This window comes from Agaricus bisporus (genome assembly GCF_000300575.1).
Source record: "Agaricus bisporus var. bisporus H97 unplaced genomic scaffold AGABI2scaffold_5, whole genome shotgun sequence".
NCBI classification, from domain to species: Eukaryota; Fungi; Basidiomycota; class Agaricomycetes; order Agaricales; family Agaricaceae; genus Agaricus; species Agaricus bisporus.
Window position 1 is genome coordinate 1,122,243 of NW_006267368.1, and position 27,449 is coordinate 1,149,691.

A 27,449-nucleotide genomic window follows, 5' to 3' on the forward strand; every position below is an offset into this window, starting at 1 on the left:
TCACCTGAATTCTACGCGGTACTCGCGGTGTGGAATTGTCGGGGCGGGGCTGGTGCGGAGGAGCGGGAGGCGTGGAAGGGGATTTCTGGGGCGAGGCAGGGGTGTGGCTGCTGTCCGGCGGCGTTGGTGCTGGCATGGGGCTGGAGGCGACAGAAAGGGCGCTGGGCGACGGCGGAAACGACGAGGAAAAGAAAAAGAAATATAGGCCGAAATAATGTAACTTCCCACGCATCACATGACCTAGTCACCTGACATGGACGCGATACTTCCGCCCTTCGCGCGGCGCGTGGCGCAATGTCCCTCAACGAACGCTACAACATCCTCCACAAAAAACTCAGAGACCTCGAATCTGTCCATGAAGAGGGAAAGCGTACAGTGGGTCTTAAAACGCACCTCTGCTCTCCAACCACTCACCTGGCCCACAGCACCAAGTCGAGCTGGACGACCTCAAGTCCGAGCTCGCTCGATATCGGAAAACAGTCAGCAACCAATCCGATCGGATAGAGAAATACAAGAAGCAGAACGACTCCCTTGAGCCCCGGATGCTAGAGCTCAAGAAGGCTGCTCAAGCAGACCAGACGGAAATCAAATCACTCAAGGCCAAGCTCCGAGCTGCAGAACATGAGAATGCGCAGCTCGTTTCAAAGTACACGGATATTGCAGAAGTCAAAAAGAACGCACAGTGTCTGGAGTCCAAACACCATGACGAACTGCGCGAGCGCGACAGGAGGATCGCAGAACTAGAAAAAAACGCCGTTTTCAGCAGCTCAAAATGCCAGACTCTTGAGTCCAAACTTCGAGACCTCAAGCTCAAGGGCGATGCTGATTCGGAGAACACACGCAGTGGGACGAAACAACTTGAATCCCAGCTAGTTAATGCCCGACAAGAACTTTTAGAAACCCGCAAACAAGTTGCCGCGAAGGAAGAAACCTTCGCTGAAGAACGAGAAGACTTTCTCGATCGACTCACACGCCGCGATCATCTCCTCTCTTTTGCAGCACAACAATACGCTCGGCTTTTGGCAAACACCGTTCCGCTGTCTGATCATCTCAAACTCAAACGAATGTATACAGCTGGCCAGCTCAATATTCTACGCCTAGAGCGCAAGCTTGGCAATGCTGAGGACCAAATCACGGAACTTGCACATCTAATTCGCCAGTCTAATCACTCTAACGATCTTTTAAGGGAGCACCTCCGAGATGCCCTACATCAAGCTACCGTTTACGAAGATATGCTTAAACCAACTACCCCTGCCGGCACGGTCGCCGATCACTCTGACTTGCAACTCGAATTGTCTACAACATTTACGAGCGCTCATCATCAAGATATCACTGCCGCTCAGCTCCATCTCTGCGAACTTCTCGTGAATTATTGTATAATCCGTTCTCAACAACTCTTCTTTGCATATACTTGCGTGGAGAAAGAACTGGCTGAAACTTCCAAACTCGCCAGTAAACATTCACGAGACCTTGCAAGTGCACTCGCGTCCCACAAAACCATCTCTGCCAACCTAGAATCAGCAGAAAAAGACCGCTCATCCTTGACCGAGCAGATCCAGAATCTTACCAAGGCTCGGGCTTCCCTACAACAAGCCAACACATCCCTCAAAGACCAGAACGACTTGCTTCATAATCAACAACGCCAATCCGTCCTCATACATGAAGCCGCAGTGAAGAAAGACAAGAATGAAATACAGCGTCTGACAAGCACCGTCCAAAAGAGCAGGGTAGCAGAAGATGCGCTACGCGCGGAAATCGACAGGTCAGTGACTCATCATCGACCAGCAGCGCCTGCGTCGACCTAACTTTGCGACGTTTTCTGACATCCACATCCACCAATAGGTTATTAACCGAGCTCGCTGATGCCGAACGATATCAGGAAGCTTACACCTCTTTATGTGAAGAAGTTGGTGCTCTTGTTGCCCGTAACCAACTCGCCGAAGAAGAAGCAGAACATTTGAGCAAATTTAACGCCGAGATACTAGGTCATAATAATCCCGCGCAACGCATCTCTTACGTTGATCGTATCCGTCGCGAGTTGGCCGAGGCTAAACTTGTCAGTCGTCATTTTTCAATTCTCCTCGTCGAGTTACTTAACCCGTCCATCGCGATAGAAAATCGTCATGTTATCAAGGGAACAAGAAGCCGTTGTTGGCCTCAATGCGGACATACAACATGAACTGGATATGTACAAGTCGATGGACAAACCTGGGACGCACATAACTCGTGTCCAACGTGCTCCTTTAACAAATGTGACCCGTAATCTCAATGTCAGCAACAAACAAATGCCGACGAAAACTATCGGCCAGGATGTGGACCTTGTTCCGGGAGATATGACAATGGATGAAATAATTTAAGGAGATCATTGTTGCTATCTATATAGTCCCCCTTATATACCATACCCTGTAGAGTACAAATGTGTTTAAATTACTTTAAAGTAAATCCGAGCGGGCAAGATTTGAACAAATGGAAGTTTTCATAGCTGACCCTGATGATTGGGCAAGTCGTACATTTGCCCCCCTCCCTGATACGGTGGGGGATGAGAGTTCATTTCAAATGCATCCTTCCGGTAGTTGTCGCCCAGCTTTTTGTAGAATATTTTATTTCGACGTTTCCTCCAGCAAATTCTGTCGATAAAAAGTCACCGTTAGCACATTAGAAGAGCATGGATAAATTGTACACCCACAGTCCAACAACGAGCAAAATAATCAAGACCACGAGCCCAATCACTCCGCCCAAAAATTTGAACTTGTTCCTGGAGAGAAAGCTCGCCAAACCCTGAGGATCTGGATCTACGAAATCAAATTTGCGATTTGGCAGTTCACTCCGACTAGGTGGGTTTTCTGGATCAAAGCAATACTGTTGAAAACACTTTTTACAAATGTCAGAACGGTCAAAACTTGGCGTCGCTTTCATTCGCGCCCTATCAAAGACGGCACATTGCAGACAAGCACCAAAATTTGGGTCCGGCGTATTGGCATTGGGCGTGAAACCTTCAATCACAAGTTTCTGGGCACTATCCAAGAACAGAGAGACGTGTTTAAGGGTGTAAACGAGTTGAAATGTAGCCGTGCTTTGATAATCACGTCAAACGTTTGATTGACGCAGACATGCATGCAAGGACGTACTTGGTAATTGGATCGTCGCCATTGATAGGTGGAGCATTTGGAAGGTAGACGACCATGGGATAAGCAGAAGAATTTGGCGGATCGCAGCCAAAAAATGTAGCTCGCCCATTGACACCAGTTGAAACAAACTCGTCTATTGAACTTGGAATGGGGGGAAACGGTTGATGTGTGTCCTTCAAAATCGTTGAAAGTCTCTCCTTTGTGAATATGTTACCAGTGCCGCTGCGAGTGAATGGATGAGGATTTATGACGATGAGAAGATCTATAGACAACGCACTTGGGGAAATTATGGACATCATCAGCACTACCCTCGATTGTTACAATGACATCTAGCCCCCGACTTTTTATGAATAGAGGATTATATGGTATGTTTTCTAAATTCGACGAGCCATCGATGAGTTCTAACCAAGCTGCATTGGCGTCTTGGAATGTGTCTGGTTTTATCCCTTTGAAAGGGTTCGGCCAATTGGCAACGTCATCGGCCCTCGTTCTCACTTCTTTCAATTGTTCGCCGAGAATGTATAACAACCCATCTGTATCAGATTGTGACCAGCCCTGGATCGCGTTACTGGCGAAATCCAAAATTTGCTAGTAATAAAAAAAACATCCATCAGCCACTTTTCGTCGCGACAAGCATGCTGGCGACTGACATTGAATAAACTTGCACTGGTTCCCATCATGAAGCCAACCTGATCAAACCCAGTTACGCAAGCTGTGCCGTTGTCGGGGAACCCATTGGAGAGATGCGTCCCTGCGTATGTCATATTCATCCCTGCCGATAAACTAGGGTCGAACGAGGCAAATTCCACTGGAGTTATCTAAAGATAGGTTTCAGGAAGATATAATAACACAGGAAAGGGTCCCTACCTCATACACGGTGGCCTGCAGGTCCAAGGTCGTAGTCAAGTTCGATCCAACCGGACGTGCATCAGCGACAATAATAGGAAACGGAGTTTTGAATTGCTGAACTGAAGGTATCTGTGATGTCTTTGACCAGAGCTGACCGGCACCATGAGTAGTATCATTGGTGAAAAAGTTACTCCTCGTGGTTTGATTCAGAAAATGGTACGAGATTATCCTTGACCAGGGATCTGTCAAACTGGTATCACTGAATGGTCGTGAATGTCAGTAATGTGAATAACCAGAGAAGTAGCTGGAACCTTATTTACATTCCCTTGTCTGCCTTGGACCTGACGCTCCAGAGGAGACTTCCAAACCATGCCTGGTTCTGCGTGGAGAAAAGGTTGGGACCATCAGGTGTAGCAAAATCAAAATCCAAAGCCCAACCGCCGAGGTTGTCGCCAATGCCGAGGACTAGGTCATGAAGAGTAGGAAAATCATTAAAGTACATGGATCCTGTCGCCCAAGAACCGCCTAAATTTCAGATGAGCCACAGCCCTGTGCCGGTGATAAGGGCAGTACAAACCCGAGAGGCCCGAGATATAGGACGCAACTTGCAACAACCCGCCCGTGCCAGCATTTTTGGCGGTCTCATTCCTAGCATCCAAACCACTCAAAGAACCTGCAGCAAACAGGGCGGCGCGCAGACCACCACCGGGAAGCGCTAAGCCAATCTTCGGCCAGCTGATGTTGTGGTCGGACAGGTCATAGCCCATACGAGATCCATTTCCAAGCCAGTCATTCCAAGCTTGAGGCAGGACTTGTTCTGCGCGTTTTTTCAGATATTCCTCTTCTTGGGGGTGGATAGATTGGTTATTTGTATCCCATGTACGAATTAGGGGAGCCTTCGAGATGTCAGGACACTCTACATTGACCTGTGGAGCATAATCAGTTATAGAGTCCTGCGAAGGGTCTGGAGGTGTTTCTTGAACGGAAAAAGATACGAGAAGGGAGGAAAGCAAAAGGAACGCGCGGAACATGATGCATGAACTACTGGGAAAAGGGGCCGATTTTAAATAAGGGACCGTGGCAGTGGCTCGCTTATGTTTTTCTGCAATATATCATGCATTCTTGCATCATTGATTGATCAGGGGAAAAATGTTCGGCCCGCGGCTATACGTACCCTCTCCTAGGTTGACGAGTAGAAATGCCCACAGCCTGTATTACCAATATTGGAGGCAAAAATGTACCTTCTGGGATTTTTTTGTTTTGAGAGCGGCAACTGGCCTGAAACGAACTTTGTAAAGATTCAGATAATCATCCGATCATATATTTATTTGATACACAAGCGTACTTTAACAAAAACCAAAACCAAAACCACGATAAGAACCCAGACGCTCAATCATCAAAATGCCCCTCGAAAAGGTAGTTGGCGGCTAGCTCTTCATTCTTATCGCAGGCAAAGTATGCCTCGAGTACAGCATGTCGAGGGAATCCTAGTGCTTCCAACTATTCCCACTGGGGTTAAAAGTGGAACAAAAAGTAAATCTAAATCTGGCTTACCCGAGCAATGGCTTCCCGTTCTTCAACAGTCACACTAATCACCTGGGCTCCCGGGGGGACCTCACCTTCAGGGCCTCCTTCTTCGTCACCCTCGCCAGCGCCCAAGAGCTGCAGGAGCATGTCAGGATTGGCCGCAAGAGCCTGGGCCATTTGAGGATTCTGCGCTGCCAACTGTTGAATGAGCGGTTGGATGAGCGCGGGATTCTGCCTGACAATTTCTCGGAGCTGCTGGATCTGGGGATTGGCTGCCAAAGCAGCGAGATCGGGAGCACCCATACCACCCATGCCACCCATGCCGCCCATACCAGCAGCGGCACCCCCACCACCACCCGTTTGCTGTTGTTGTGCTAACTAAGTACAGGGACTCTGAGTCAAGTTCAGCGAAACATATGGAACTCCAAACTTACCTGGAACAGGTTCTGAGGTTGATTCGCTGGAGGTGCAGCGGCGGCAGGGGCAGTAGCAGGTGCAGGTGCAGGAGCGGCAGGAGAATTTGACTGGGGGGCAGAAGGTGCAGCAGGATTGGATTGAGTAGTGGAGGATGTCCGTGGAGGGCCGGCGGCTTCAGCTTCAAGATGAGCGGGTATACCCTTTTCGGCGATATCAGGTAACGTTATCTTCGAGATATGATTTAATAACTCACCGTCATGAGGTATTCTACTGCACGATCTGGGTTGTTGTAGCTAGCACGCAGGGCGCGAAGGACCTGTTCGCGATCGAAACCCATTTCCATCATGTTCTGAATGGTAGTCTGCAGAGCTGCTCCAGTAAGGAACCCGCTGCCGTCACCAAGAGTGGCAGGTTCCGTAGATGATGTTGATGACGTTGACGTTGTCGTTGGCGGTGGTAGTGGTGAGGGTTGAGATGAGGTTTCTGTTGTCTCCGCGTGTGAAGGGGTTGTGGTGGTGGCCGGGGAGGTGGAGGAAGGAGGAGTAGGTTCGGCGGTGGTTGGGGCGGCTGGAGCTTCTGGTTTTGGGGTTGGCGTCGGTTTAGGCTGAAAGAAACGGGGTTAGGATAGAGAAAGCGACGGAGAGTTGAAGAGATACCTTGGCGACCATAAGGACAAAAAAGTCCTTTTCTTTTACGCCACAAGACTCGATTGTCTTGTCATCTGAAAGGATTTTACCTGTGGCGGGATGGTGAATAGAACGGCGAGGAGAAGGGACGAAAGATGGCGCACCTGAGTAGATGATCTTCTGGGTTGGGGCGGGGTGGTTGTGAGCAGACTCGATTTTAGCCTTGAGGCTGCCGATGGTGTCTGTGGGTTCTATGTCTATCTAAAAAGAGGTCTGCTCGCTGTGCGGTGCGATGAGCAGAAGGGGAAATACCTGGAAGACTTTTTGCTGGGTGGTTTTGACGGTGATCTTCATGATGGTCTGCAGCCAAGGAGGGACGCGTCATGTTATCAAATAAACGGGATAAATAATAAATAAATAAATAATGGCCAGCTTGCTCCTGCCTCCATGCAGCCCGAGCCCGGCGACGACTACCTCCGCGCCCTCGCCCTCTCCATCCGCCGCAACGAGCACCGCCTCGCACAGGCCACCTTTGCCCGCCCCCGCCGCCCGCCCCCCACATGGCTCGCTCCAGACACGCCCCTCGTCTTCTCCACCGACATCCACCACCTCTTCTACGTCATCATGCGCTTCGAAGCTCTCGGATACTCTGTTGGCACCCTCGACGTCCAGCTCGACAACCCCTCTCGCCCAACCACCTACGTGAACTTTGACCAGAACGACAAATCCGATACCCTCTCCCTCGCCTCCTTCCGCTCCTCCTTTTCCGCCGTCTCCAATCTTTCCCTCGGTGCAGGCTGGTGGTTTCGCTCAGGACAGGCAGACATTTCCTCAGAGCTTAAATATATCTTCAGCAGCTTCACCAAGCTACCCGCGGTCGCCATCGGTCCCCCCACCAAAAAGGTCATTGCGGAAACCGTCGACGACATGGCTTCAGCCAATGCTCTCCCCCTGGACGTCTTCAAAAACCTCCAGAGTCTCGAATGCACGGACATTGATCCCCGTCTAATTTTGGGCTGGGACAGATTGTCCGAAAGCCTCAGGAGTCTCAAGATCCGTAAAAGTGGCCTCGAGGATGTCGCAGACATTTTCATAGGTGCCGTCATAGACGACCAGGCCAGGCGAGCAGGTAGTGCTAGTCGCAAACGGCGGCGGCATATCCCTCGCCGAGACTCCAACGGACAGCACTTCTCCTTTAACCCCACCCCACTACCTGATGCCGTCCCTGAAGAGGACGAACACAGTGCCACTCGAACACACTCTCCTCCACTATCTACCCAACTTCCCTCTTTCAAATGGGCTTTCCTTCGACATCTATCACTTGCAGACAACAACCTCACCTTTATACCCCAAGAAATCTTGCCATACCTTGCTTCTCTCACTCATCTTGATCTTTCCTCTAATCTTTTTGTCTCTGTTCCTGCTGGTTTGGGTGCTCTATATAATCTCGTCTATCTCAATCTCTCGGATAATATGATCGATTCTGTCTTGGGTATCTATCTCAACCTAGGCCAGGTACTCCGACTCAACCTCTCATCCAACCGCCTCGAATCCATATGCGGCCTCGAACGTCTCCGGGGCTTGGAGCACATAGACCTCCGTAAAAACCAGATAGAGGAAAGCGCGGAGATTGGGAGACTAGCAACTCTGCCCAACGTCGTTCAGGTTTGGATAGAGGGCAATCCCTTTTGCGACGTCGAAGAAAACTACAGAGTCGCCTGTTTTGACTATTTCCACAAGGAACGAAAGACTGTCACACTTGACGGCACTCCTCCCGGATTTTATGAGAAACGAAGCCTTGCGGCACTGCCTCCAGACCAAATGACGTCGAGTAGACGCCATTCTACGGCTTCTCTTCCGCCTGTTGTGGCGGTTGCCCAGAGTCCACCAGTCAGTGATGTGCCCATTGCAGACGAGGAGGCTCCAGTGTCGTCGAATGTGTCGCCTCATCTCGCGCCGGTTTCTGCAGGAGTGGCGGCCGGAAAGGCTCCGCGAAAGAAAGCAAAACGGATTGTTGACCTTGATGGAACAGCGGCACACTTCGAAGGGCAGGAGGAGAGACCGAAAGAAAAGAAGAAAGACAAGAGCAAGCTGAGGGAGGTCTCCGGAGTTAACCTGAAGGAGGCATCGCTGCCACGACGTGGGCGACATGGTCGCTACCATACCGACATTGCAGCGGTGATGGACGAGGAAGGGGAAGACATTGGGAAGGGTGCAGAGGCATACCGACGGCGGCTAGAGGCGCTGCAGAAGGACATGGGGGAAGGCTGGTTGAAGGTATACAGCCAAACGCAGACTTGATAGTTCTATGTACATACAATATTGTATTTTGAAATGGGAAGATTTTAAAGACGTGACTGGCGGTGTGACACGGACCATTTGGCGGGTGGAATCAACTGCAGAGTCCATCTTTCTCTCTCGCTCTTCTCTTCCTCCCTCAACGTCGTTCTTTACATTCTGCAACCATGGGTGCCAATCTATCAAAGGCTTTAGGTGCGTTCTCCTGAGCTGACCCGCCCAACCACACCTCACACACCTGCCCAATAGGCAAGCTCTTTGGCAGCAAGGAGATGCGACTCTTAATGCTCGGCCTCGATGCCGCCGGAAAAACAAGTCAGCACGCTCCATTCTTCCCGCTTCACCCGCTTACCCCATTGCCTCACCAGCCATCCTCTACAAGCTCAAGTTGAACCAGTCTGTCACGACGATTCCGACAGGTGTCATCCCTTTCTTTCCCCACTAACGCTTATACTCAACATGAACACAGTTGGTTTCAACGTGGAGACCGTGACATACAAGAACGTCAAGTTCAACGTCTGGGACGTTGGTGGCCAGGACAAGATCCGCCCCCTCTGGAGACATTACTACACCGGCACCCAAGGCCTCGTGTTTGTTGTCGACAGCCAAGATAGGGAACGTATTGATGAGGCCAAACATGAGCTTCACCGGATATTGAGTGACAGGGAAATGAAGGAATGTTTACTGCTCGTGTTCGCAAACAAACAAGATTTACCTGGAGGTAACACATTGTTGCCCTTTCCGCTTCCCCTGAACTGAATCTCGCCGTTAGCCATGTCACCAGCCGAGGTCACGGAGAAGCTCGGGCTTCATAAAATGCGGGACCGTTCCTGGTATGTACACCCGAGGTATGTGCATGTTTTATTTCGGTCTGCAGCGGCTAACATGACATGGGTAATCAGCTGTGCAACCACGGGGGAGGGTCTATTCGAGGGTCTGCAATGGCTCTCGCAGAACGTCAAGAAACGACAGCAGTGAGAGTGCCTTTTGGACTTGCCGATACCCTATTCTTCTATATGAGCACTTTCGTCTCAAAAACTCGCCTTGACGCCCGCTATATCATGGCCACACACGACCTGTTCACGTTTGGACGAACGCTGTTCCCGCCGCCCCGTTTGGCGCATTTGTTTTTATACCGCGAACTCTTATTCCCATGTTTTTTATTCAAACTTGTTTTCACTTTGAGGGGTGGTAAATTTACATACATTCTAATGGATGACTGTTTTGCTTGGAAAACTCCGTGAGAAGCTTACTCACAAAATTTGAAATGCTTGCCCGCACCACCATGAGCAGGGCCTTTTCCAACGCTGCTCTCGCTCACACCTTCACCGGCGCTGTCGGAAACACCCCACTCGTCCGTACCATCACCCTTAGATCGACCCGTACACCACAGCTCAGCTATTGATAGATCTATCTCAAACGTCTCTCAGAAAAGACCGGCTACCATATCTATGGCAAGTCAGAGCTCCAGAATCCAGGTGGCAGCGTGAAAGACCGTGCTGCCCTTGGGCTCATTCAGGATGCAGAAGAAAAGGGAATGTATGTTTCTATCGCCTGTATAATTCTTCGAAGTCCTCATTATAATAACCAGGATTAAGCCTGGAGGTACGATCGTCGAGGGAACTGCTGGCAATACCGGCATTGGCCTCGCACATGTGTGCAGAGCGCGCGGGTATAATTGTGTGATATACATGCCGAATACTCAGGTACTATATCTTCCCTATCTAGCCCGACTCGTCTTATCTCTCTCTTTTCTTTCTTTCAGAGTCAAGAAAAAATTGACCTCTTGCGCATGCTGGGCGCTGACGTTCGTCCTGTCCCCGCTGTGGCCTACGAGAACCCGGATAACTATAATCACCAAGCCAAACGCTTCGCCGAATCTACCGATAATGCTTTTTGGACTAATCAGTTTGACAACACTGCAAACGCCCACGCCCATTATGTCACCACCGGTCCTGAAATTTGGGAACAGACTGCCGGTGATTTAGATGCTTTCATCTGCTCTACAGGTACTGGTGGCACACTTGCTGGTGTTGGTAAATATCTCAAGGAGAAGAGTAATGGAAAAGTGCAAGTCTGGTTGGCTGATCCACCGGGTAGTGTCTTGACCAGTTACTATGAGAGTGGTGGCAAACTAGTTGAAAGGACGGGGTCTTCCATTACAGAAGGTTTGCGTTCCAAATGCGCTCGAATCCTCATCTTATCCTTGACCTTTGCGCTCTAGGCATTGGTCAAGGTCGCATCACTGACAACTTGGCTACCTTTGTGAAGAAATTGGATGGTGCGTTTACGGTACCCGATGAAAAGTCAATCGCTATGGTGTACGAGCTGTTGGATTCTGAGGGTTTGTATCTTGGTGTAAGCTCTGCTCTTAACGTCGTCGCCGCCGTGGAGCTTGCAGAGAAGCTCGGCAAGGGTGAGTTTTGGCGTTGTCGGCCCGAGGAATACGGCTGATGTTTTTGCAGGATCAAAAGTGGCGACCGTATTGTGTGATGGTGCTTACCGATACCAGAGTCGCTTGTTTTCGAAGAAGTGGCTAGCATCGAAGGATTTGGATAAGGTTATTCCACCCCATCTCATGAAGTATGCAGTCTTAGACTAGATATATATTGTAATGCAATGAAGTGCTGCTCCAGGAAGAAAAGAAAAAAAGTGACCGAGTGCTGGTCGTGACGAAGAGATGTGACACTGATTGACTGTTTCGCGCATTTTGTCCCTCCGCTCAGATCAGACAAACCGACGCGATGGCCCTCAAAGTACCAAAATCAAATCAGATACAGCTCTTCAAGGACGGCTACAAGGTCAGACCCGCGTCATATATCCTCTTAGGTCGCGTCCTGATGTATTTTCTAGCACCTTCAAGGGTTAGATGATGCCGTGCTCAGAAATATCCAAGCCGTCAATGAACTCACCGATCTCGTACGAACAAGCTATGGTCCCAATGGTATGTGCATATATGGTGGCTGGCTATATGACACAGACTTAGAATTTGCGCGGTGTGTAGGGAGGAACAAGTTGGTGATCAATCATCTTGGACGACTTTTTGTTACTTCAGATGCTGCAACCATTATCAGAGAGATCGAGGTGGTACATCCAGCTGCTAAACTGGTAGTGATGGCCTCACAAGCCCAGGAAGCCGAAGTGAGTTTTTCGTATAATCGCCTCCTGCCATAGCTGATTTCGTTTTCTTAGATGGGTGATGCTACGAATATGGTCATCATGTTCGCGGGTGAGCTACTGAAAAGAGCGGAAAGTTTACTTGTCATGGGTCTACATCCAAGTGAAATTATCCAGGGTTATGAGCTTGCGTTAGAAAGAGCTTTGAAGGAGCTCGATTGTGCGTTATCATTCACCTCCACTCCACACCATCTTAATGATATTTAATATAGCCTTATCGACTTGGAAGCTGCCGCAACCTCTCACACATGCTTCGCTCATGACTGCACTCAGACCTGCGATCGCAACCAAACAATACGGAAATGAAGAGACCCTCGCTTCACTAGTTGCGGATGCTGCATTATCCATCATGCCACCCAATCCCAAAAACTTTAATGTGGACAATGTCCGCGTCGTAAAAATTATGGGTGGTAGCTTATCTGGTAGTAGAGTGGTCCAAGGAATGGTGTTTGGTCGCGAACCTGAAGGTGCGTGTATATCCAGTGCGGATATTCAAGGCGTTGTTTAATATGTAATTAGGTGATTTGAAAAAGGTCCAAAAGGCCAAAGTTGCCGTTTTCACTTCCGCTCTGGACGTTGCACAGACAGAGACGAAGGGCACAGTTTTGATCAAAAGTGCAGAAGAGATGCTCAACTTTACGGAAGGCGAGGAAAAGCACACGGAAAAAGTAAGCTCTTTAATTAAACTTTAATTATATGTTTATTAAGTGTGATGCAAGATATTCAAAGAAATCGCTGATTCTGGCGTGAAAATCATCATCGCTGGCTCATCTGTCGGTGAACTTGCTCTTCATTATCTCAACAGATATGGCATTGCTGTCCTCAAAGTCCTCTCGAAATTTGACCTCCGTCGGCTGTGTCGGGTCGTCAATGCCACGCCGCTCGCGCGCATGGGTGCACCCACACCAGAGGAAGCGGGCTACGTTGACATTTTTGAAACGATAGAGATCGGAGGGGACCGCGTGACGGTCCTTCGCCAGCTTACACAAGGCGACGCAGGATTTGATCCGTCTAGTACTGGCGAAAAGACGAAAACGGCTACGATTGTTCTGCGGGGAGCGACGGCGAATCATCTCGATGATCTCGAGCGAGCTGTGGATGATGGCGTGAATGTCATCAAAGGTTTAATAAAAGATGCCAGGACTCTTCCTGGAGCTGGGGCGACGGAGATGGAATTAGCGAAGAGGGTGGATGCGTATGGGAGTGGATTGAAAGGATTAGCGCAGCATGCGATTAAAAGATATGCGAGCGCTTTGGAGGTGGTACCAAGGACGCTTGCAGAGAATGCATTGGGAGGTGCTGAAGGGAATGAAGTGTTAAGTAAGCTGTGGGCAAAACATGAACTCAAAGGCGGGGAAGCTTGGGGTGTCGATGTCGAGGTACGTTGTTGGTGTTCAGTAGTGTCTTGATTGAAACTGACACAATGGTCGCATCCAGTATGAGGAAGATGGAACACTACATGCCGACCGGCACCAGATCTATGACTCACTGGCTGCCAAGCAGTGGGCGCTGAAATTAGCTACTGAAGCTGCAGTGTCTGTGCTGAGTGTGGATAGCATTATCATGAGCAAGCCTGCGGGAGGACCAAAAGTACCCCAACAGTCAGGTAACTGGGACGACAACGACTAGGTGTATCTGTAGACAGTACTCTATATTGAAATTAAATAATTGCTTTAGGTGGTTCTACATCACCTCATAAGGTATAAAATAGTGAATGGGGGTTCGAGTGTTTTGTTTGTGTCATGATTGATTGGAGGCTGGAGGTGGGGGCTCCGTCGGTGGTTGCTGGGTTGGTTCGACCGTCTCTGCAGGAATTTTAAGCTCTGCCTCTAATCTTTCACGGGCTCGCACGATTTTAGATTGTAGGTAGTGGGAGTAGGCCGGAGGTGTCTGTTTCCCTGGTGTTGCAGGCTTGGGTTCAGGCGGTGAGTTTATTTTGAAGAGGTGCTCATAACTCTGGCAGGCATTTGCATTAGTTGCGTTGGACAAGGTCAAGATGGAAGCGACACACCTTGAGAATACTTTCCATCTCTTCATCTCTTTTGACGTTAAGAATAAGTTGTGCCTCGTCGAGTGTCATTCGATGCTGCCGCGTGAGGTTATCGGTAGCAGAGCCCGAATTCGCGTGGCCGACGCCGGATGCGTCGCCTCCCATAGCGGCCTGAGGAGCCTGTTTTGCATCTGGGCGACATTCAGCACGCTAGAGAAAAAAAAAAAGAGAGAAGAGCGGCTACTTTTGACGGCCTGGCGTCCAGCCTCGAAAAAGGCTTTGCCGAGGATGCGGGAACCAGTGACGAAGATCTGGACGAGGACCTTTGGGGATGCCTGGGTGGATTGTCAGCGGTGCAGTGGCTAGAGGAGAGAGAGAAAGCGACTGACCATGGAGGAAGAAGGACGGAGCGAGTGCGCACGTGACAGCGCATCCCCCCTTTTTTTGTTTTTCAGCATGTCGAAGCGAAAAGTGGATGGCGAGCAGAACTCACGGCCGAGCAAAAAAGCAAAGAAAGTGACAGCGGGTAGCGAGTTCCACGTCGTCGACGCCGCACTCACGCTCTCCGTCGCCCCCGTCTTTGCCAACAATCCACGCGCGGGGGTGGAGGAGATGCTCGACTCGATGGTCATGAGGTACACCACCCTACCACCCCCTCGAGATACATTCATGTACCGTGCTCTGCAGATATATACCTGCTTTCCGTGGAGTCGTGCTCTCGCACTCTGACCTGACCTTTACAAAAAAACATGCTACCATCAAGGGCGACTGTCCGTTCCTCGTCTGCAAGGTCGGCTTCAGCGCAACGGTGTGGAGTCCACAGGTGGGCATGAAGCTAGGTGTGTATTGCAGCCATATGTTTCCCAAATGAACCTCACTCGTGTGCAGTGGGTAAAGTCAATCTGTGTTCACCAGACCATGTCTCCCTCCTCATCCATCGGACATTCAATGCATCAATACCTCGGAAACATCTGCCCGAGGACCGCTGGCAATTCGAGTACGGCCCTGCAGAGAACGATCCCGAATTTGGGCCCGAGGCGACGGAAGGAGAGGACGCGGAGAGCAGCGAGGGGCGGTGGGTGGACCGGGTGAGTGGGGAGAAGCTCGGGGGCGAGCACGGCGATGTCGAGTTCACGGTGACTGGGTACGTCTTCCTCGACCGTTTCTGTCGGCGCTGCTGACGGGGTGTTGTTTTTCCAGGCTGACGGTCGCAAACGAGATGTTGTCGCTGCAGGGGTCGATGGAGGAGTGATAGCGTAGCTACTCTTGTACTGTACCATGACCACAAATCCGTCCCACATCCTCATCGCCCGCAACTCCAGAGGCCCAAACAACCCCATCGCCTCTCTCAGCTCTCCCACAGAAACTCACGCCGCCGCTGCTGGCATTTTTCGCTCGTCTGGTTCTCCCCCATGGGTCTTTCACGAGTACGAGTCTGACGACGACGCCGTCTCCGACCTCAGCTACGATGCCAACGAGGCCATCGAGCTCGACGACACGTTCACAAAGAACACCCGCTTTCCCGGCACAGTCAAGATTGTCGTCGAGAGCACCATCTTCTGGTCTGTTATCCCCTCTTCCCTACCGCCCATTCACCGACTCTCTCTCCAGGGCCCATAAAGAAGTCCTTTACTTTGCTTCTCCCTTCTTTGAAGCAGCACTCAGTGGAAACTGGTCAGAAACCGGCAGACCACCCTCCATGTCTTCTGTCATCACCATCTCCCAGCTCCCCGTCGTCCCAGGTGACAAGACAGAACTCGAAGCCGCAATGACCTTTGCACCCGTCGATCCCGACGGCGACACAACCGACTTTGATTCCCTATCCCTATCCGACGGTCCCAGACTGAGTGAGAACGAAAATAGTGATTCGGATCTTGGAGTCGTTTCAAAATCCCAAGCTCGACGCGATAGCCTCGCTAAATTACAGGGATCAGGTTCATCACATTACAGGCGCCCTTCAGATGATTCCGGTTTCGGCACACGCAAGTTTTCAACTACCCATGCAAAAGTCAAAAGGAAACCCAAAGACGGACCCGATGCTGTGATTGTCCTCAAAGAAGAACGTGTTAGTGGCCTTTTACTGGTTGTAATGTCACTCACTTTGAACCTCTAGGCCAGCACCTTTCACGATTTCCTCAAATTTGTGTATCCCCAGTGCGTAATGGACGAGTCCAGTCTCACGTCTCCTATCCTAATCTACGCGCAGCTTACAATGCACCATAACCTGGAACAACGTCGAAAGCTTGATGAACATCTCTCACAAGCTCTGCGTCACTTCACTCCAGCAAGAATGCCTCAACTTTCTTATCACCCATGCCGCCGGTCGGCCCATCAAAGCCATGCGCATCGCCGAACTGTTTGAAGAGGAAGAACTCTACCGTGAAGCCAGTCGCTTCGTTCTCGATAACCCCGGTGGTTGGTCCGAACATGAACTCAACACCCTCAGCAAGGAGACTCTTCTCAAGATGGAAAAGAGGTACCGTAGCCCCATTTCCATGTCGCCCTACACCACTCCAATCCGTCTTTCAGACGCACATGGTTTCTTGAGCGTGTTCTTAAATTGGGTTTGACACAAATAAACAAGGAATATCAGTGTGTACGTGCTTTCTGCCTTCTCTTTTCTCTTTCCTGCTCACTTTTCCTAGTGCTCCTCATGTCCAGATCCCCTCGTCTGTGCCCGCCTTCTAGACGACAAATGGAGACAAGCTTATTCTGCAGTCTTTCGTTTTGGACCACCTCAACCTTCCATGGTCTTTCGGTATCTTCGTCAACTTGAGGGTGTAAGTCCTCCCCTTGCCTTGACTCAAACTGCATGTCAAGCAAGCGCCAAAGCTTTCACGGCTATACGTAAGTGCTTTTCATCTTGGGCTATCATCATTTGTTCAGTTGTCTAGTTTTCGATCGCATGTTCTCTCTCGGCGTGAGGGCAGAAAGTGTCCCCATAAATGGCCGCGTCACAGCAGCCGCGGTTGCAGGAGCAGCGACGGGTCCTCGACGTCATTTCTTGTTCTGCTCGCTGAAACCCGACACTAGCCATAAATCAAGGAGAACCCGCGCAGCTTCTCCCTAAACATATTGTATCAACGTCCTTGTTTTTGTACCCATCCTTATATTTTTGTTCGAGTCGAACCTTCAGTCATTAGAGTACTGCAATGAAAATGATTTGATCTCCCTCCTGTGGCCCGACGTTCCCATGCTACCTACGATACATCCTTATAATCTAGGGTATGGTGGGGGGGTATTCATAATACGAGTGGAATGAGATGGGTAGTATGATGCAAATGTTACACATAGAAAAAGAATCCGAAAATTCTGCGGCAATAAATAATCAACAACCAACCCTTGAATACCAAAGACAACAACATAAAAAGAAAGTTAAAAAAAGGACTGTAATACGCAAACGAAACAAACAAGTTAAAAGCTAATGTTATAAACCATAAGAGGTATGAAAATGTCTATGCAGCTCCGGTGAATACTCGAGGAGCATTTTCAACGAGCCATTCAATAAAGAGGGCTCTCTGGGCCATGTCGCCGAATTCAGCGCCAGGATCAGGGGACCTGATGAGGGTCGCTGGAAAAGACCATTAGCACGAGTAAAGTCATCTGTGAGGCAGATACGAACGTCCGAAAACCACTCCCAGGTTCCTTGCATTCATCAAGTTCGTATCGTTCCGTTGATGTACACTGTGATATAGCCCATTCGTTCAGCATTCAATGTTAGAAGAAATACTAGACTTACTGGTGAAGGTGTATCATCAATACACGCAGTGTATAGTAATGCTCACTGGGTAGCTGCTTAACGAGATCGGATAATGTCTTGTCCCTGATCGCAATGTCCTTAATGGAAATAGCTTCCACGAATGACTTGTATAGGGCAAATGTAAGGAGTGGGTTGGGTAATGAGCGGAAATAGGTTTTCAAAACCGATGTGACGCTGCAGATATCATTAAATCTGTCGGTGTCAAGCAAGTCGAATGTTGTATAATCTCCGCGTTCAAACAATTGGGCAATCATCTTCGATTGGCTTGAACCACCCGTCTTGCGGTAGATACCTTCATAATCGAGCGCTACGATGCGATGTCAGTGGTCTCTTCGGAAAAGATAAATGGCTGCCGCACCAATCGCCTCAACAGCCTGAACACATTTTTCAACGAGGATGGGAACTTGTCGATCATCACCCCGACCGTCATATTGCGCTTGCTCAATCAAGTCCCGGCCGAACATCGAAGGAGCTTGCACGACTGATAAGAAACGGGTAGAACAGATATCGCAGCGACCTACGTAAAGGAGCTTGAGGGTCATCCCCGTGCCGCTGCGCACAAGACGTTTGAACAGCAGCCACGCAGCGAACGTGGATTGAGATGTTGCAAACTAACGATCAAATTTAAGCATCAGCGCTAAAACTGCATGCCTTGCATGCCTGAACGTACCCGAACAACGCAATTGAGAGCCCCATAATTTTTCTGCGCAATGGTCACATCGAGTGAAACGTAATACGCTGATCTGCTGGAAAGTATGCTCTAAATGGCCCTTGCTTCTCTGGGCGTCTTGTGCCGCCGCTGACGAGGCTGCTGTTTTTCCTTTATTGTATCCTATCCATTTCAATCTACGAGGTGTAGAGGAGAAATCTGAATCTGATCTAGACGGATGCTTCATATGCCTGTCATATTCGTCTTGGACAGTGGTTGTGGACGATCCACTTGTGGAAGCACTAAGAGAAGGCGCAAGAGGGAGAACCGACTGGGTTGTAGTATGGCCAGGATTTTTAGGTCTTTCGAATGAAGGACGAGATGCATTGTTGACATGTCCTTGCTTGAGTGGAGCTTCCGGAATCGCTTCCAATCGGCGAGAATATATATGACTCAGTTGAGCAAGCTCCTCATTACGGGCATTAAGGGCAGTTGTCTCCTCAAGAAATGTGTCACGGATTGCTTTGAGTTCGGCAATCTCCCGACCAAGCCTTTCTCTTTCCTCGGTAAGTGGAATCAGATCCCTTTGGTATTGTCTCCTTAAACCGTCCAGACGTTTTGTAACGGATCTTCCAAGATTCACCGAGGATTTCTCATTGGATGCTAGACTGTGAAGATGTTATTATGACGGAAAGATGCAGAACTTTCACTTGTCTTACCTCTTGGTTGATGAGAGCTCTTCCACCTCTGCCAGCGCAATGTCCCGTTCTAGCTTCAACCTCGAGAGGTCTTGTTCAAGGCCAGACAGATTGTCATTCAATTCTTTGGATATCTGTTGCCTGAGTTCCTGGCGCCGATCGTCACCAGACATTGCCATCAGCTTGGCCGCTTGGCCAGAGAGCAGAACCCGCAACCGAGTGACTTCTGCTTCCGCATCACGCCTTGCCTTTTGTTCCTTGTCATATTCAGCCTGCGCAGCGGATACACCCTCAGTGAGGTTCCTGCTTGTTCTCTGTCTGTTTTGAGCTTGTTGAAATGTAAGCCATTCGAATCGGTACTGACCTTGACTCCATCGAATTTTTCTTTCAAATCCTCGTAAACCATCTTGCGGGAGTCCAGTGTCTCGAGTACTGCTACCGCAAAATCGATCTCCAGATTGATGTGCTGCAAACCGTGGTCTCGTGAATCTTTGAGCACTCTTCGTAATCGCGTAACAACAGAATCTGTCATGTCATGTCGCGTCGATGTTTCTTCCGAGCCAGCGGAAGTCACCGTTACACGAGGATCTTTAGATGGATCCAGAGATTCACTACTCAATGATTCACGATCAGAAAGAAGATTCGGATTCGGCAGCGGCTTGTTTTCTGGCGAATTTTTTCCACTGATTCCGGAGGGTCTATGCAAGTGTAAGGCGAGGTAAAAGTGGAAAGTGTGAGGACTTACCTGCTATTAGGGGTAGTATGTTCCCCCGTTTTGCCGGTTTGGTGCCCATTCGCTGTGGTGGCCGAAGATTTGGTGACCGTGGTCATGGTCTTTCCAGAAGAGGCTTTGAGGGGCGCAGAGGCATTGTCAGATTCTTGTAAGAGAGATGCCATTTGGTCAAGAGACTTCAGCGCGGAAGAACCTTGGACGGAGCTCAACAATTCACTGAAATCTGCCGCGTTTAAGGAAAATCGGATGGGGGGGAGCGCAGGGGCAATGAAAGTTGCATGCGAAAGACGTTCGACAGGTGACGATTCCGACATGTCATCCGAAGTTTCCTGAGACAAGGCAGAATAATCCTCACTCAAAACAGGCGATTGCGTTTCCTTAGATTCGCCATTCTCCGAGCGAGACGATGTGGGAAGTGAATGACGCTGATCAGGGAGAGGACTCGCAAGTTCTCCAGCTTCATCCGAATCTGATCCATTCTCTATGCTTCGTGGCACGTCTATCTGACGATACGGTGAATTGGATCTAGAGCCCACAGCCAATCCTCTTTCTTCACCACTGAAATTTGATGTTGACGACAGCCTACTGCTGGCATCGTCGGCTTGACTCGTTGCTAATCGGATAGCCGGACTCAGAGATGGAGATGGAGATTCTAAATGTTTGAGTACCAATCTCTGATCCCCATTATCTCGAGCGACTGTGGAAGACGAGTGCTCCCATCCTTTGCTTGTTGTTTCCCGGGAAGGATCATGACTATGGGTAGAAGCGTCTTGAGATGTAGGTCGAGAAACCTGCTCTTGTCCAGCTTCTGAACCCACTGGATTCGTAGAACGAGCTGACTGGAAATCTGAGGATGTAGATGAGACGGGAGACAGCCTGGTGTTTAGTCCGGATGGAAGTGCCATGCTGATATTAGGAAGGACCAAGCCAGGATTGATGGAACGACGCTTCTGCTGTCGCGAAGTGACCGTCAGACTTCCCGAAGCAGCTGCTTTTGTGTCCGGTCGAAGGGTAGTGTTACCTGACGTAGCTTGCTTTTGGCCAAAGAGAATTTGTAAAGGACGAACTCCGTCATCATAGCTTCGACGTTTAGCGTTGGGTTCCAAACTCGTGGGTGTAAGGTTTACGTTAAGTGTAGGGGATACGTCGTGATGAGACTTTTGATTTACGGTCGAGTGTTCATTGGTGACAGGAGTCGGGGAAAAAGAGGGCGAGGGAATAGGTGTAGTCGTATTCTGATGGGAGGCAGATTGCGAAGTCGCGCTCCGACTATCTTGTCCATTGTAAACTTGTGGTGGACCTTTGGGTTTGACGATTGGCCGGGTATATGCCGAACTTTCGGTGCTGCGCGCCGTACTGGGTCGAGACATATCTTGCCGCGCAGCCGCTGCCAGATTCCCCGTGGACTTGGACGACGACGGACGGGAAATTGAGTCGTAACCCGGAGACTAATTGACAAAAATCAAATTAGAACCTAACCGATAATTGTATAACACGCACAGCATCTCGGATGTAATTTCGAGCGTCTCGATCCCGTGCCCTACCGGATTCACCGCCAGCATTGCGTTCGCGTTCAGCCTTTTTCTGAGTATACTTCCTTATTTTGATCATACGCTCATTGTGACAGCTCATACAATAGATGCCCTGGCTGGTCTTGGCGAAGACAAGCTCATCGATCCTGTTCTTGCATACTTTACATTTGAAGCAGTGTGCATGATAAGAATCGTCGCCAGTCATGATGGCTTCGTCGAGGATGGGAAGGTGACAGACGTTGCAGCTGTAGGAGCAGTTGGCGCATATGGGGGAACCATCGGACAGTAGTAGAAGGTTGGTATCTGCGGTGACATGGTTGCCGCATTTGGCGCACTTGAAGCAGTCGACATGGAAGAATGATTGACTATGGCGGGCGAAAGTTAGTTTCGTCTATGAGATATCGCAAAGTGGTAAATCAGGATCAAGAAGCCGCATTAAGGTAGATAACGAGGATGCGATTATGATGAAATATAGCGGAATAAAAGCGACTGACCCGAAGGCTACGACAAGGCCGCCTTCTTCGCTCACGGCGGATTTTTTACACCCCGGACATATTCTCTCGTCAAGACCGAGATCGCGCGTGATGTGGGGTACCTCGACGTGGGACTGTTCGTGGAGGGGAGCGGCGAGTGTGGGGGAGGCCATGGAAGCGAGCATGGCACGGTCGCCAAGGAATGATCAGAACGGGGAGGAATGTTATACAGAGAGAGGTGAAGGGTGATTGGAGCGAGGACGGGAGGGGGGGAGGCGGGAAGAAGACGGAGGAGGCGGCGAGTGGGAGGCGGCGACGACGACGACGACGATGATGGGAGGGAGAAAGAAGAAAAGGGGCGGTTGCAGTCGCAGCTGTGGGCGGGGCGCGAAACGTGACAGTGGTAACGCGTGATGCTGCAGCCCTGTCCAGGGACATTCACCGAAATTCCACAATTCCAATTAAGCAGCTGCGTTGTGGCGGTGCACTGTCCCTGCCGACGACGCTGGGCGGGGCATTCGCCTACCAAGTGCCAGAGCATCCATTAATACATAACGTACTTGTTCGCAAAGCAATCCAATATCAACTAAACCGTTTATAGCAACGCTGGTCTATGTTGGCGCCACAGATTTCATCTCGGCCGAAAAACTCTAATAGGGAACTGAGAATTGTTGCTGTATCCTGAAATTGCTCCATTCCCTCTCTTCAGCATACTATTCTCTTACAACCACCATTGTCAACTTAATTTTAACCGCCGCAGCATTGGAGCTAACGAACGGCACGCCCCGTAAGGATGCAAGTCTCAGCGGATCTTGGCATTTGCGATAGCAACGGCTAGACACCCGCATGTACATCCTGAATTGCAGACCTTTGCATGAAAGCTACACATGCACGATTCGTTCTCTCTACCAGACTTTTCTCGATGATAGGCTGTCTAAGCGACAAAGATCAACAATGTTGTTCAACGTTCAAAACGATGATCAAAAGGTCACGAGCCGCAATCCAAATCGAGTATCCCCATCAGCTAATGGTCCGTGCGCGTCTGCGTTCTCTTATATATTGTCGTGGGATGCATCTTTGTTCTTTATCTCTTGTGCTCGGGCATGTACTGTCGCCAGTGAGGTCTTTACCGAGGCACAGTCTTTTGCTGATTGCAAATTACACATCCGAACCCGTCTGCTGGCTTCGGCCTCCAGCAATTTTTGGAAAACTTTTCCTGATGTTTTCAGGATTTCTGGGTACATAGTCATTTCGATTAGGATAATAAAACACTTGTTTGTCTTCTACCATCTCTTCGCAATGGCTTTTGTCACGATATCCGGCTATCCATCTTCTGGCAAGAGTCGCAGAGCTCTCGAGTTGGCACAATTCTTGTCGGAAAAAATCACTTCTCCGTCGTATGAAGGCTCTTGTTCTACAGTTGAGGTGATATCTGATGACTCGCTTGGCATTGAGAGATCTGCATATGACGGTAATACTTCTGCTGTTTCTTCTCCAAAGTGATGTTGAGGTAGTCATTTAGAAAGTCGCTCTGAAAAACCTGCAAGAGGCACCCTCTTGACTGCAGTCCAGCGAGCTCTAGCTCTCAACAAGATTATCATACTTGACTCGCTTAATTACCACAAGGGATTTCGTTATCAACTTTATTGTGCAGCAAGGGAGTCTAAAGTCCGCGTCTGCACTGTATGTTGTGCGATCTAGCGCGTTGAACCATGCTCACAAAAATTTATATAGTTGTACGTTGTAGCAACACCTGACCTTTGTCGAGAATGGAATAGCAGCCGCCAGGATGGTCACAGATACACCCCCGAAACGTAGGTCTCAATCTAGTCCCTCCTGTGGCCCCTCAGTTGATGTTCATAGATTAGAGAACTTGTTCATGCGATACGAGGAGCCGTCGTCGATGGTTCGATGGGATTCGCCCCTTTTCACCGTCGCGTGGTCAGATGAAAGTCTGCCCAATGACTCGATCTGGGAGGCCATTACAAAGGGGAATATCAAGCCCCCCAACTCTGGGACGCTGAACGTCGGTCTCCCGTCCCAAAATAGCCGGTGCACTGAATGACTGTGTTTGACAGGTCGCCAAGGCTCCCAGCAATGCGCTCCATACCCTTGAACAAACGACAACGGCGATGGTATCGAGTATTATGGCTGAACAGGCCGCTGGGCAGAGCATGGGGGGTCCTATCAGCTTGACTCTGAATGGAGGCACAAAGGCGGCCGTCTGTCTACCGGCCCGCAACATCACGCTGTCCGAACTTCAACGGCTCAAGCGACAGTTTGTGACGATCCACAGAAAGGCCATTACACTGGGAACGACGGAGAAGGGGTCAGTGGACTGGGAGGAAGAAAGCATTGCAAAGAAATTTGGAACGTATATAGAGGAACATGTAAAGTCCGAGTAGAAAGGACCGCCTGGCTAACAGCGGCAAACAAGCATAATTGGCTATCTGCCACCCGCACTCAGTCTCTCCCCGACCACCGACCATGCCCCTCCCCACCGACACAACGCTCGGCCTCATGGGCTTCTCAAAGCCCGGGGAGACCTCTCAATCCAGGCCCAAGCAGGCCATGCTCATCCGCATGTCGGACAAGACCCTCGACCTACTGGAGTCCTCGCCTCAACTTCACTTTGACTTCTCAGAGAGTCCAGTACGCTTTCGCGTCTACCGATCGCTCACGTTCTCACTGGCTCTTAGGGTATAACAATTGGCGATACGTTTTTTCCTGTGAACCCTGTCGCAGAGACTACTCCCCACGAAATCTACCTTCGTACCTCCTCACAGGCAAAGCCCAATGCACCACTCAAGCTCTATGCAAACGTCACCGGCAGATTCGTTGTTGAACGACAACTAGATGACCGAATCTCCGACAAAGTCAGGAACAGCAACCTAGATGCCCAGAATCAACGCGCCGGTCGCACTACAATATTCGTCAAGACACCAACCGACCTCCCTCCGCCGAATGGCAAGAAAAAAGAGGGAGCTAATTCCACAATGTTCAGAAAACGCCTGCGCCCGGCCGATCAACCTCGTCGCTCACTCACCACTACAAACAACGTTACCTCCATGAACACTACTCCGGCACCCCAGCCACCACAAAGAAGCAAGGAGGCCCTTCAGGCTCTCCGCAACCGCATGATCCCTTGTATCTGCACTTCTGAGCGGACCTCGGAACAAATCGTCAAGCTAGTTGGGGGAAACAACTGCAGCACCTCAGCCAGGCAAGATATCCTCAGGTTGCTAGACGAGGTATGTTCTAGTATTACCGTTGCACTATTCAAACATGCACTCACTCTGTCCCGATGACTTGTAGATCGCTGAACTGAAACCCTTACCTACCAACTCCAAGTCACCGAAAACTTACCGCCTCAAGACTGAGTCTTGGCTCGAAGTCCGCCCGTATGAAATTCCAGGACTCTCTGAAACTGAACGCATAAGCCTGGCTAGATCTGCTAAATATGCTCTTCGTGATCTCAAGATACCTGAGTCTGACCCTGCTTGGAGTCACGTCCAATTTCGAAATCCTAATGGCACCTCTTCTTCCAGCACCAGTCGCAAGCAGCCTCCCAATGCAGCAAGTTCATCTAAATCCGGACAGCTTCCCGAACCAAAGCGTGGCATTACATCTGGCGCGGCGAAAGATAAGAAACCGAAAGTAAAGGATAGTGGAGAAATCATGATGAAGAATGAGAGCCGAGAAGCATCAAATGCTAAAATCCCGGCAAATCACAGTACCCGAGACGACGACGACGGGAGATCGTCGCCCTTTAAACCACCTGCACCTCGTAGACCTGGCTCAGGTTTCCAAAAAGCTAAACAGTCAACCCCAACCCCATCGCTGGAATCTGCGAATGGACGCAGTCCAATCATCAACGGGAAGGCCGTCCAGGTAGAGCCTTCAAACGGCACACAGAAGAAGTCATCTGGGTCTACACAAACTGCTGAACGAAGGTCTGCCGGAATGCCGAGTCATAAAATTACAAAACTACGGAGAGATGATGTCGTCGTGTCCGACTCGGAGCGGTCTGATGTAGGGAGGGAGCGGGAGAAGGCTATCAAGGTCAAAGATAGAGCCAGAGAGGACAGGGAGAGGGAGAGGAGAGAACTGATCAATGAAAGGGAGAGAGAACGAGAGAGGGACAAAAGAGACCTCGAGAGACTGCGAGAGGACGAGAGGGCCAAAAGGCGCGAAGCTGATATGGACAGTGACAGGGAGCGGATTAAGAAACGGGCCCGCCAAACTGAGCGACTACAGGAGCGGGAGGAGGGAGAACATTCGGATGATAGTTATCGGCAGCAGAAGCGGAGAAAACCGCGTAGGGAAGATGATGACATTGAGGCATCGCGTGCACCAGTGAAGAAACGCAAGGTGGAGTCGCCTTTTCTCAGAGAAGGGAAAGCCGAAGAGCCCAACTTGTCCAAAAAACTTGATGTGGAGCTCATCGAGCGGCATAAAAATATTAAAAAAGAGTCTTCTCCCTTGCCCTCGATACCAAAAATGAAGAAGGCAGATTCCCCGTTGGTTCCTCCAGCGAAATTGAAAAAGGAACCTTCACCATTAACGTCCCTACCTAAAATCAAGAAGGACCCTGCGCCCGCGTTCAAGATAGCCTCTCCTGTGACAAAGGCTTCGCCCGCGGCCTCTACGTCGTCGTCTCAACCAGTAAGTTCGAAGCAGAAAGCGTCCACAAAACGACGGCGGGGGTCAGATATCTATACGTCAAGCGAAGACGAGGGGGAGATTCGCCAGGGAGCCAAACGAGAGCCCGTACCGCACCCTACGACTAATAACAACACTGTAACGCACACCAACAAGCCACCTCCTGCGCATGATCGTGCGGCTCTCCGGAATCATTATGACTCTTCTTACCTACCTTATCTCGATAAGTTCCAGATACTGATGAGCCAGAAATCGAAGCTACGCAATCTACTCAAAAAAGTGGAAAAAAGTGGTTCGGATAGCGTCACGGAGTCCGAGGGAGATGGAGAGTTGCTAGAACCTGAAGAAATGCGGAAGCTAGCACTGGAGTATCAAGATCAACACGGAGATCTGGAGAATATCCAGCGGATCATTTCCAAGAGGGATGATCGGTCAGAATTGTAGAAGACATTTATACTGTATTTTTATCGTTCTCGCATGTATGCAACTCGTGCTTGGGATCAAACATGCTATGGATAGCTAAGGATGTAATCTGCCTGTCCAAGTCAGCCTCCCGCCTGCTAAAATATAGCATCAAAAAAACCTAAGAGGCAACTTGAGTCTGCCAGCCTCATCATCTAATCTCTAATGCCACCAGCAACGTCTATCACCGTGATTCGCTCTCTGCGACTGGACCTAAGGCGGATATCTAACCCATTTCATCAACGATCAAAGCGGCAGGAAGTCCCACCTGAGCCAGCGGTGACCACCCCGGAAATTACTGGAGAAGACACAAAGACTGACACTACAACGGATATCTTTACTCCCTACTCGCCACCTCCATCATTACATGCGGCAGCCCTCCCTCCAACGAGCGTTTTGGAGCCAAGCGGATCTGGCCCTGGATCGTCCGACCACCACTCATCACATTCACATCCAACCGGAGAAATC

At 49.9% G+C, this 27,449-nt stretch overlaps 11 protein-coding genes across 11 annotated transcripts; 8 read left to right on the forward strand and 3 right to left on the reverse strand.

Moving 5' to 3' along the window:
- Positions 1 to 294: 294 nt before the first annotated feature.
- On the forward strand, positions 295 to 2,357 carry AGABI2DRAFT_204453 (hypothetical protein; the record flags this gene model as incomplete). The annotated part of the gene is made up of 4 exons (XM_006460977.1): positions 295 to 375; positions 426 to 1,762; positions 1,843 to 2,056; positions 2,115 to 2,357. The coding sequence occupies 4 exons, from the start codon at positions 295 to 297 to the stop codon at positions 2,355 to 2,357; spliced, it is 1,875 nt and encodes a 624-aa protein (XP_006461040.1).
- A 298-nt stretch (positions 2,358 to 2,655) lies between these two features.
- On the reverse strand, positions 2,656 to 5,008 carry AGABI2DRAFT_70446 (hypothetical protein; the record flags this gene model as incomplete). The annotated part of the gene is made up of 7 exons (XM_006460978.1): positions 2,656 to 3,073; positions 3,129 to 3,350; positions 3,406 to 3,716; positions 3,779 to 3,946; positions 3,996 to 4,167; positions 4,298 to 4,484; positions 4,555 to 5,008. The coding sequence occupies 7 exons, from the start codon at positions 5,006 to 5,008 to the stop codon at positions 2,656 to 2,658; spliced, it is 1,932 nt and encodes a 643-aa protein (XP_006461041.1).
- A 253-nt stretch (positions 5,009 to 5,261) lies between these two features.
- AGABI2DRAFT_192582 (hypothetical protein) lies at positions 5,262 to 6,949 on the reverse strand. The gene is made up of 7 exons (XM_006460979.1): positions 6,860 to 6,949; positions 6,712 to 6,808; positions 6,578 to 6,657; positions 6,175 to 6,525; positions 5,939 to 6,121; positions 5,532 to 5,882; positions 5,262 to 5,477 (listed from the first exon to the last, which is right to left on the reverse strand). Exons 1-7 carry the CDS (start codon positions 6,899 to 6,901, stop codon positions 5,367 to 5,369), a joined length of 1,215 nt encoding a protein of 404 aa, XP_006461042.1. The 5' UTR covers positions 6,902 to 6,949; the 3' UTR covers positions 5,262 to 5,366.
- Positions 6,950 to 6,997: 48 nt separating this feature from the next.
- Positions 6,998 to 8,901, forward strand: AGABI2DRAFT_192584 (hypothetical protein). The gene has a single exon (XM_006460980.1). It carries the CDS (start codon positions 7,172 to 7,174, stop codon positions 8,846 to 8,848), a length of 1,677 nt encoding a protein of 558 aa, XP_006461043.1. The 5' UTR covers positions 6,998 to 7,171; the 3' UTR covers positions 8,849 to 8,901.
- Positions 8,902 to 8,928: 27 nt separating this feature from the next.
- On the forward strand, positions 8,929 to 10,081 carry AGABI2DRAFT_192585 (ADP-ribosylation factor 6). The gene is made up of 6 exons (XM_006460981.1): positions 8,929 to 9,040; positions 9,095 to 9,160; positions 9,214 to 9,264; positions 9,315 to 9,566; positions 9,618 to 9,693; positions 9,748 to 10,081. Exons 1-6 carry the CDS (start codon positions 9,013 to 9,015, stop codon positions 9,821 to 9,823), a joined length of 549 nt encoding a protein of 182 aa, XP_006461044.1. The 5' UTR covers positions 8,929 to 9,012; the 3' UTR covers positions 9,824 to 10,081.
- Positions 10,082 to 10,115: 34 nt separating this feature from the next.
- On the forward strand, positions 10,116 to 11,514 carry AGABI2DRAFT_192586 (hypothetical protein). Its single transcript, XM_006460982.1, has 6 exons — positions 10,116 to 10,199; positions 10,254 to 10,384; positions 10,437 to 10,551; positions 10,611 to 11,013; positions 11,070 to 11,261; positions 11,311 to 11,514. The coding sequence occupies exons 1-6, from the start codon at positions 10,131 to 10,133 to the stop codon at positions 11,445 to 11,447; spliced, it is 1,047 nt and encodes a 348-aa protein (XP_006461045.1). The 5' UTR covers positions 10,116 to 10,130; the 3' UTR covers positions 11,448 to 11,514.
- Positions 11,515 to 11,581: 67 nt separating this feature from the next.
- AGABI2DRAFT_221457 (hypothetical protein) lies at positions 11,582 to 14,424 on the forward strand. The gene is made up of 11 exons (XM_006460983.1): positions 11,582 to 11,646; positions 11,699 to 11,789; positions 11,850 to 11,986; positions 12,038 to 12,182; positions 12,235 to 12,489; positions 12,542 to 12,690; positions 12,742 to 13,401; positions 13,460 to 13,978; positions 14,034 to 14,203; positions 14,257 to 14,347; positions 14,402 to 14,424. Exons 1-8 carry the CDS (start codon positions 11,590 to 11,592, stop codon positions 13,649 to 13,651), a joined length of 1,686 nt encoding a protein of 561 aa, XP_006461046.1. The 5' UTR covers positions 11,582 to 11,589; the 3' UTR covers positions 13,652 to 13,978; positions 14,034 to 14,203; positions 14,257 to 14,347; positions 14,402 to 14,424.
- A 33-nt stretch (positions 14,425 to 14,457) lies between these two features.
- On the forward strand, positions 14,458 to 17,187 carry AGABI2DRAFT_192587 (hypothetical protein). The gene is made up of 10 exons (XM_006460984.1): positions 14,458 to 14,647; positions 14,700 to 14,851; positions 14,901 to 15,156; positions 15,213 to 15,574; positions 15,624 to 16,077; positions 16,126 to 16,166; positions 16,219 to 16,488; positions 16,542 to 16,608; positions 16,658 to 16,859; positions 16,907 to 17,187. Exons 4-10 carry the CDS (start codon positions 15,291 to 15,293, stop codon positions 17,080 to 17,082), a joined length of 1,494 nt encoding a protein of 497 aa, XP_006461047.1. The 5' UTR covers positions 14,458 to 14,647; positions 14,700 to 14,851; positions 14,901 to 15,156; positions 15,213 to 15,290; the 3' UTR covers positions 17,083 to 17,187.
- Positions 17,188 to 17,319: 132 nt separating this feature from the next.
- Positions 17,320 to 22,495, reverse strand: AGABI2DRAFT_185348 (hypothetical protein). Its single transcript, XM_006460985.1, has 11 exons — positions 21,879 to 22,495; positions 21,353 to 21,749; positions 19,865 to 21,300; positions 19,484 to 19,619; positions 19,141 to 19,433; positions 18,443 to 19,089; positions 18,294 to 18,383; positions 18,131 to 18,244; positions 17,752 to 18,079; positions 17,635 to 17,696; positions 17,320 to 17,583 (listed from the first exon to the last, which is right to left on the reverse strand). The coding sequence occupies exons 1-11, from the start codon at positions 22,040 to 22,042 to the stop codon at positions 17,468 to 17,470; spliced, it is 3,783 nt and encodes a 1,260-aa protein (XP_006461048.1). The 5' UTR covers positions 22,043 to 22,495; the 3' UTR covers positions 17,320 to 17,467.
- Positions 22,496 to 22,948: 453 nt separating this feature from the next.
- On the forward strand, positions 22,949 to 24,319 carry AGABI2DRAFT_192588 (hypothetical protein). The gene is made up of 5 exons (XM_006460986.1): positions 22,949 to 23,328; positions 23,380 to 23,540; positions 23,592 to 23,671; positions 23,721 to 23,883; positions 23,936 to 24,319. The coding sequence occupies exons 1-5, from the start codon at positions 23,157 to 23,159 to the stop codon at positions 24,260 to 24,262; spliced, it is 903 nt and encodes a 300-aa protein (XP_006461049.1). The 5' UTR covers positions 22,949 to 23,156; the 3' UTR covers positions 24,263 to 24,319.
- A 25-nt stretch (positions 24,320 to 24,344) lies between these two features.
- AGABI2DRAFT_117987 (hypothetical protein) lies at positions 24,345 to 26,963 on the forward strand (the record flags this gene model as incomplete). The annotated part of the gene is made up of 3 exons (XM_006460987.1): positions 24,345 to 24,509; positions 24,557 to 25,108; positions 25,173 to 26,963. The coding sequence occupies 3 exons, from the start codon at positions 24,345 to 24,347 to the stop codon at positions 26,961 to 26,963; spliced, it is 2,508 nt and encodes an 835-aa protein (XP_006461050.1).
- Between the last annotated feature and the right edge of the window lie 486 nt (positions 26,964 to 27,449).

What these genes read in the sequence shown, in the direction of transcription:
- AGABI2DRAFT_192582 (XM_006460979.1), bottom strand. Translation starts at nt 6,901, where the DNA reads ATGAAGATCACCGTCAAAACCACCCAGCAAAAAGTCTTCCAG. An exon ending in CCCAGCAAAAAGTCTTCCAG is followed by an intron (nt 6,809 to 6,859) that starts GTATTTCCCCTT and finishes ACCTCTTTTTAG; the next exon opens with ATAGACATAGAACCCACAGA. An exon ending in CAGTAGAATACCTCATGACG is followed by an intron (nt 6,122 to 6,174) that starts GTGAGTTATTAA and finishes ATCGCCGAAAAG; the next exon opens with GGTATACCCGCTCATCTTGA.
- AGABI2DRAFT_192584 (XM_006460980.1), top strand. Translation starts at nt 7,172, where the DNA reads ATGCGCTTCGAAGCTCTCGGATACTCTGTTGGCACCCTCGACGTCCAG.
- AGABI2DRAFT_192585 (XM_006460981.1), top strand. Translation starts at nt 9,013, where the DNA reads ATGGGTGCCAATCTATCAAAGGCTTTAG. An exon ending in CAATCTATCAAAGGCTTTAG is followed by an intron (nt 9,041 to 9,094) that starts GTGCGTTCTCCT and finishes CCTGCCCAATAG; the next exon opens with GCAAGCTCTTTGGCAGCAAG. An exon ending in CAAACAAGATTTACCTGGAG is followed by an intron (nt 9,567 to 9,617) that starts GTAACACATTGT and finishes TCTCGCCGTTAG; the next exon opens with CCATGTCACCAGCCGAGGTC.
- AGABI2DRAFT_192586 (XM_006460982.1), top strand. Translation starts at nt 10,131, where the DNA reads ATGAGCAGGGCCTTTTCCAACGCTGCTCTCGCTCACACCTTCACCGGC. An exon ending in TATACATGCCGAATACTCAG is followed by an intron (nt 10,552 to 10,610) that starts GTACTATATCTT and finishes TCTTTCTTTCAG; the next exon opens with AGTCAAGAAAAAATTGACCT. An exon ending in GGGGTCTTCCATTACAGAAG is followed by an intron (nt 11,014 to 11,069) that starts GTTTGCGTTCCA and finishes TTTGCGCTCTAG; the next exon opens with GCATTGGTCAAGGTCGCATC.
- AGABI2DRAFT_221457 (XM_006460983.1), top strand. Translation starts at nt 11,590, where the DNA reads ATGGCCCTCAAAGTACCAAAATCAAATCAGATACAGCTCTTCAAGGAC. An exon ending in GTTTGGTCGCGAACCTGAAG is followed by an intron (nt 12,490 to 12,541) that starts GTGCGTGTATAT and finishes ATATGTAATTAG; the next exon opens with GTGATTTGAAAAAGGTCCAA. An exon ending in AGGAAAAGCACACGGAAAAA is followed by an intron (nt 12,691 to 12,741) that starts GTAAGCTCTTTA and finishes GTGTGATGCAAG; the next exon opens with ATATTCAAAGAAATCGCTGA.
- AGABI2DRAFT_192587 (XM_006460984.1), top strand. Translation starts at nt 15,291, where the DNA reads ATGACCACAAATCCGTCCCACATCCTCATCGCCCGCAACTCCAGAGGC. An exon ending in CTCAAATTTGTGTATCCCCA is followed by an intron (nt 16,167 to 16,218) that starts GTGCGTAATGGA and finishes ATCTACGCGCAG; the next exon opens with CTTACAATGCACCATAACCT. An exon ending in CTTCTCAAGATGGAAAAGAG is followed by an intron (nt 16,489 to 16,541) that starts GTACCGTAGCCC and finishes TCCGTCTTTCAG; the next exon opens with ACGCACATGGTTTCTTGAGC.
- AGABI2DRAFT_185348 (XM_006460985.1), bottom strand. Translation starts at nt 22,042, where the DNA reads ATGCTCGCTTCCATGGCCTCCCCCACACTCGCCGCTCCCCTCCACGAA. An exon ending in GGCCTTGTCGTAGCCTTCGG is followed by an intron (nt 21,750 to 21,878) that starts GTCAGTCGCTTT and finishes CGCCCGCCATAG; the next exon opens with TCAATCATTCTTCCATGTCG. An exon ending in GAAATTACATCCGAGATGCT is followed by an intron (nt 21,301 to 21,352) that starts GTGCGTGTTATA and finishes TTTGTCAATTAG; the next exon opens with TCTCCGGGTTACGACTCAAT.
- AGABI2DRAFT_192588 (XM_006460986.1), top strand. Translation starts at nt 23,157, where the DNA reads ATGGCTTTTGTCACGATATCCGGCTATCCATCTTCTGGCAAGAGTCGC. An exon ending in TGAGAGATCTGCATATGACG is followed by an intron (nt 23,329 to 23,379) that starts GTAATACTTCTG and finishes GTAGTCATTTAG; the next exon opens with AAAGTCGCTCTGAAAAACCT. An exon ending in CTAAAGTCCGCGTCTGCACT is followed by an intron (nt 23,541 to 23,591) that starts GTATGTTGTGCG and finishes AAATTTATATAG; the next exon opens with TTGTACGTTGTAGCAACACC.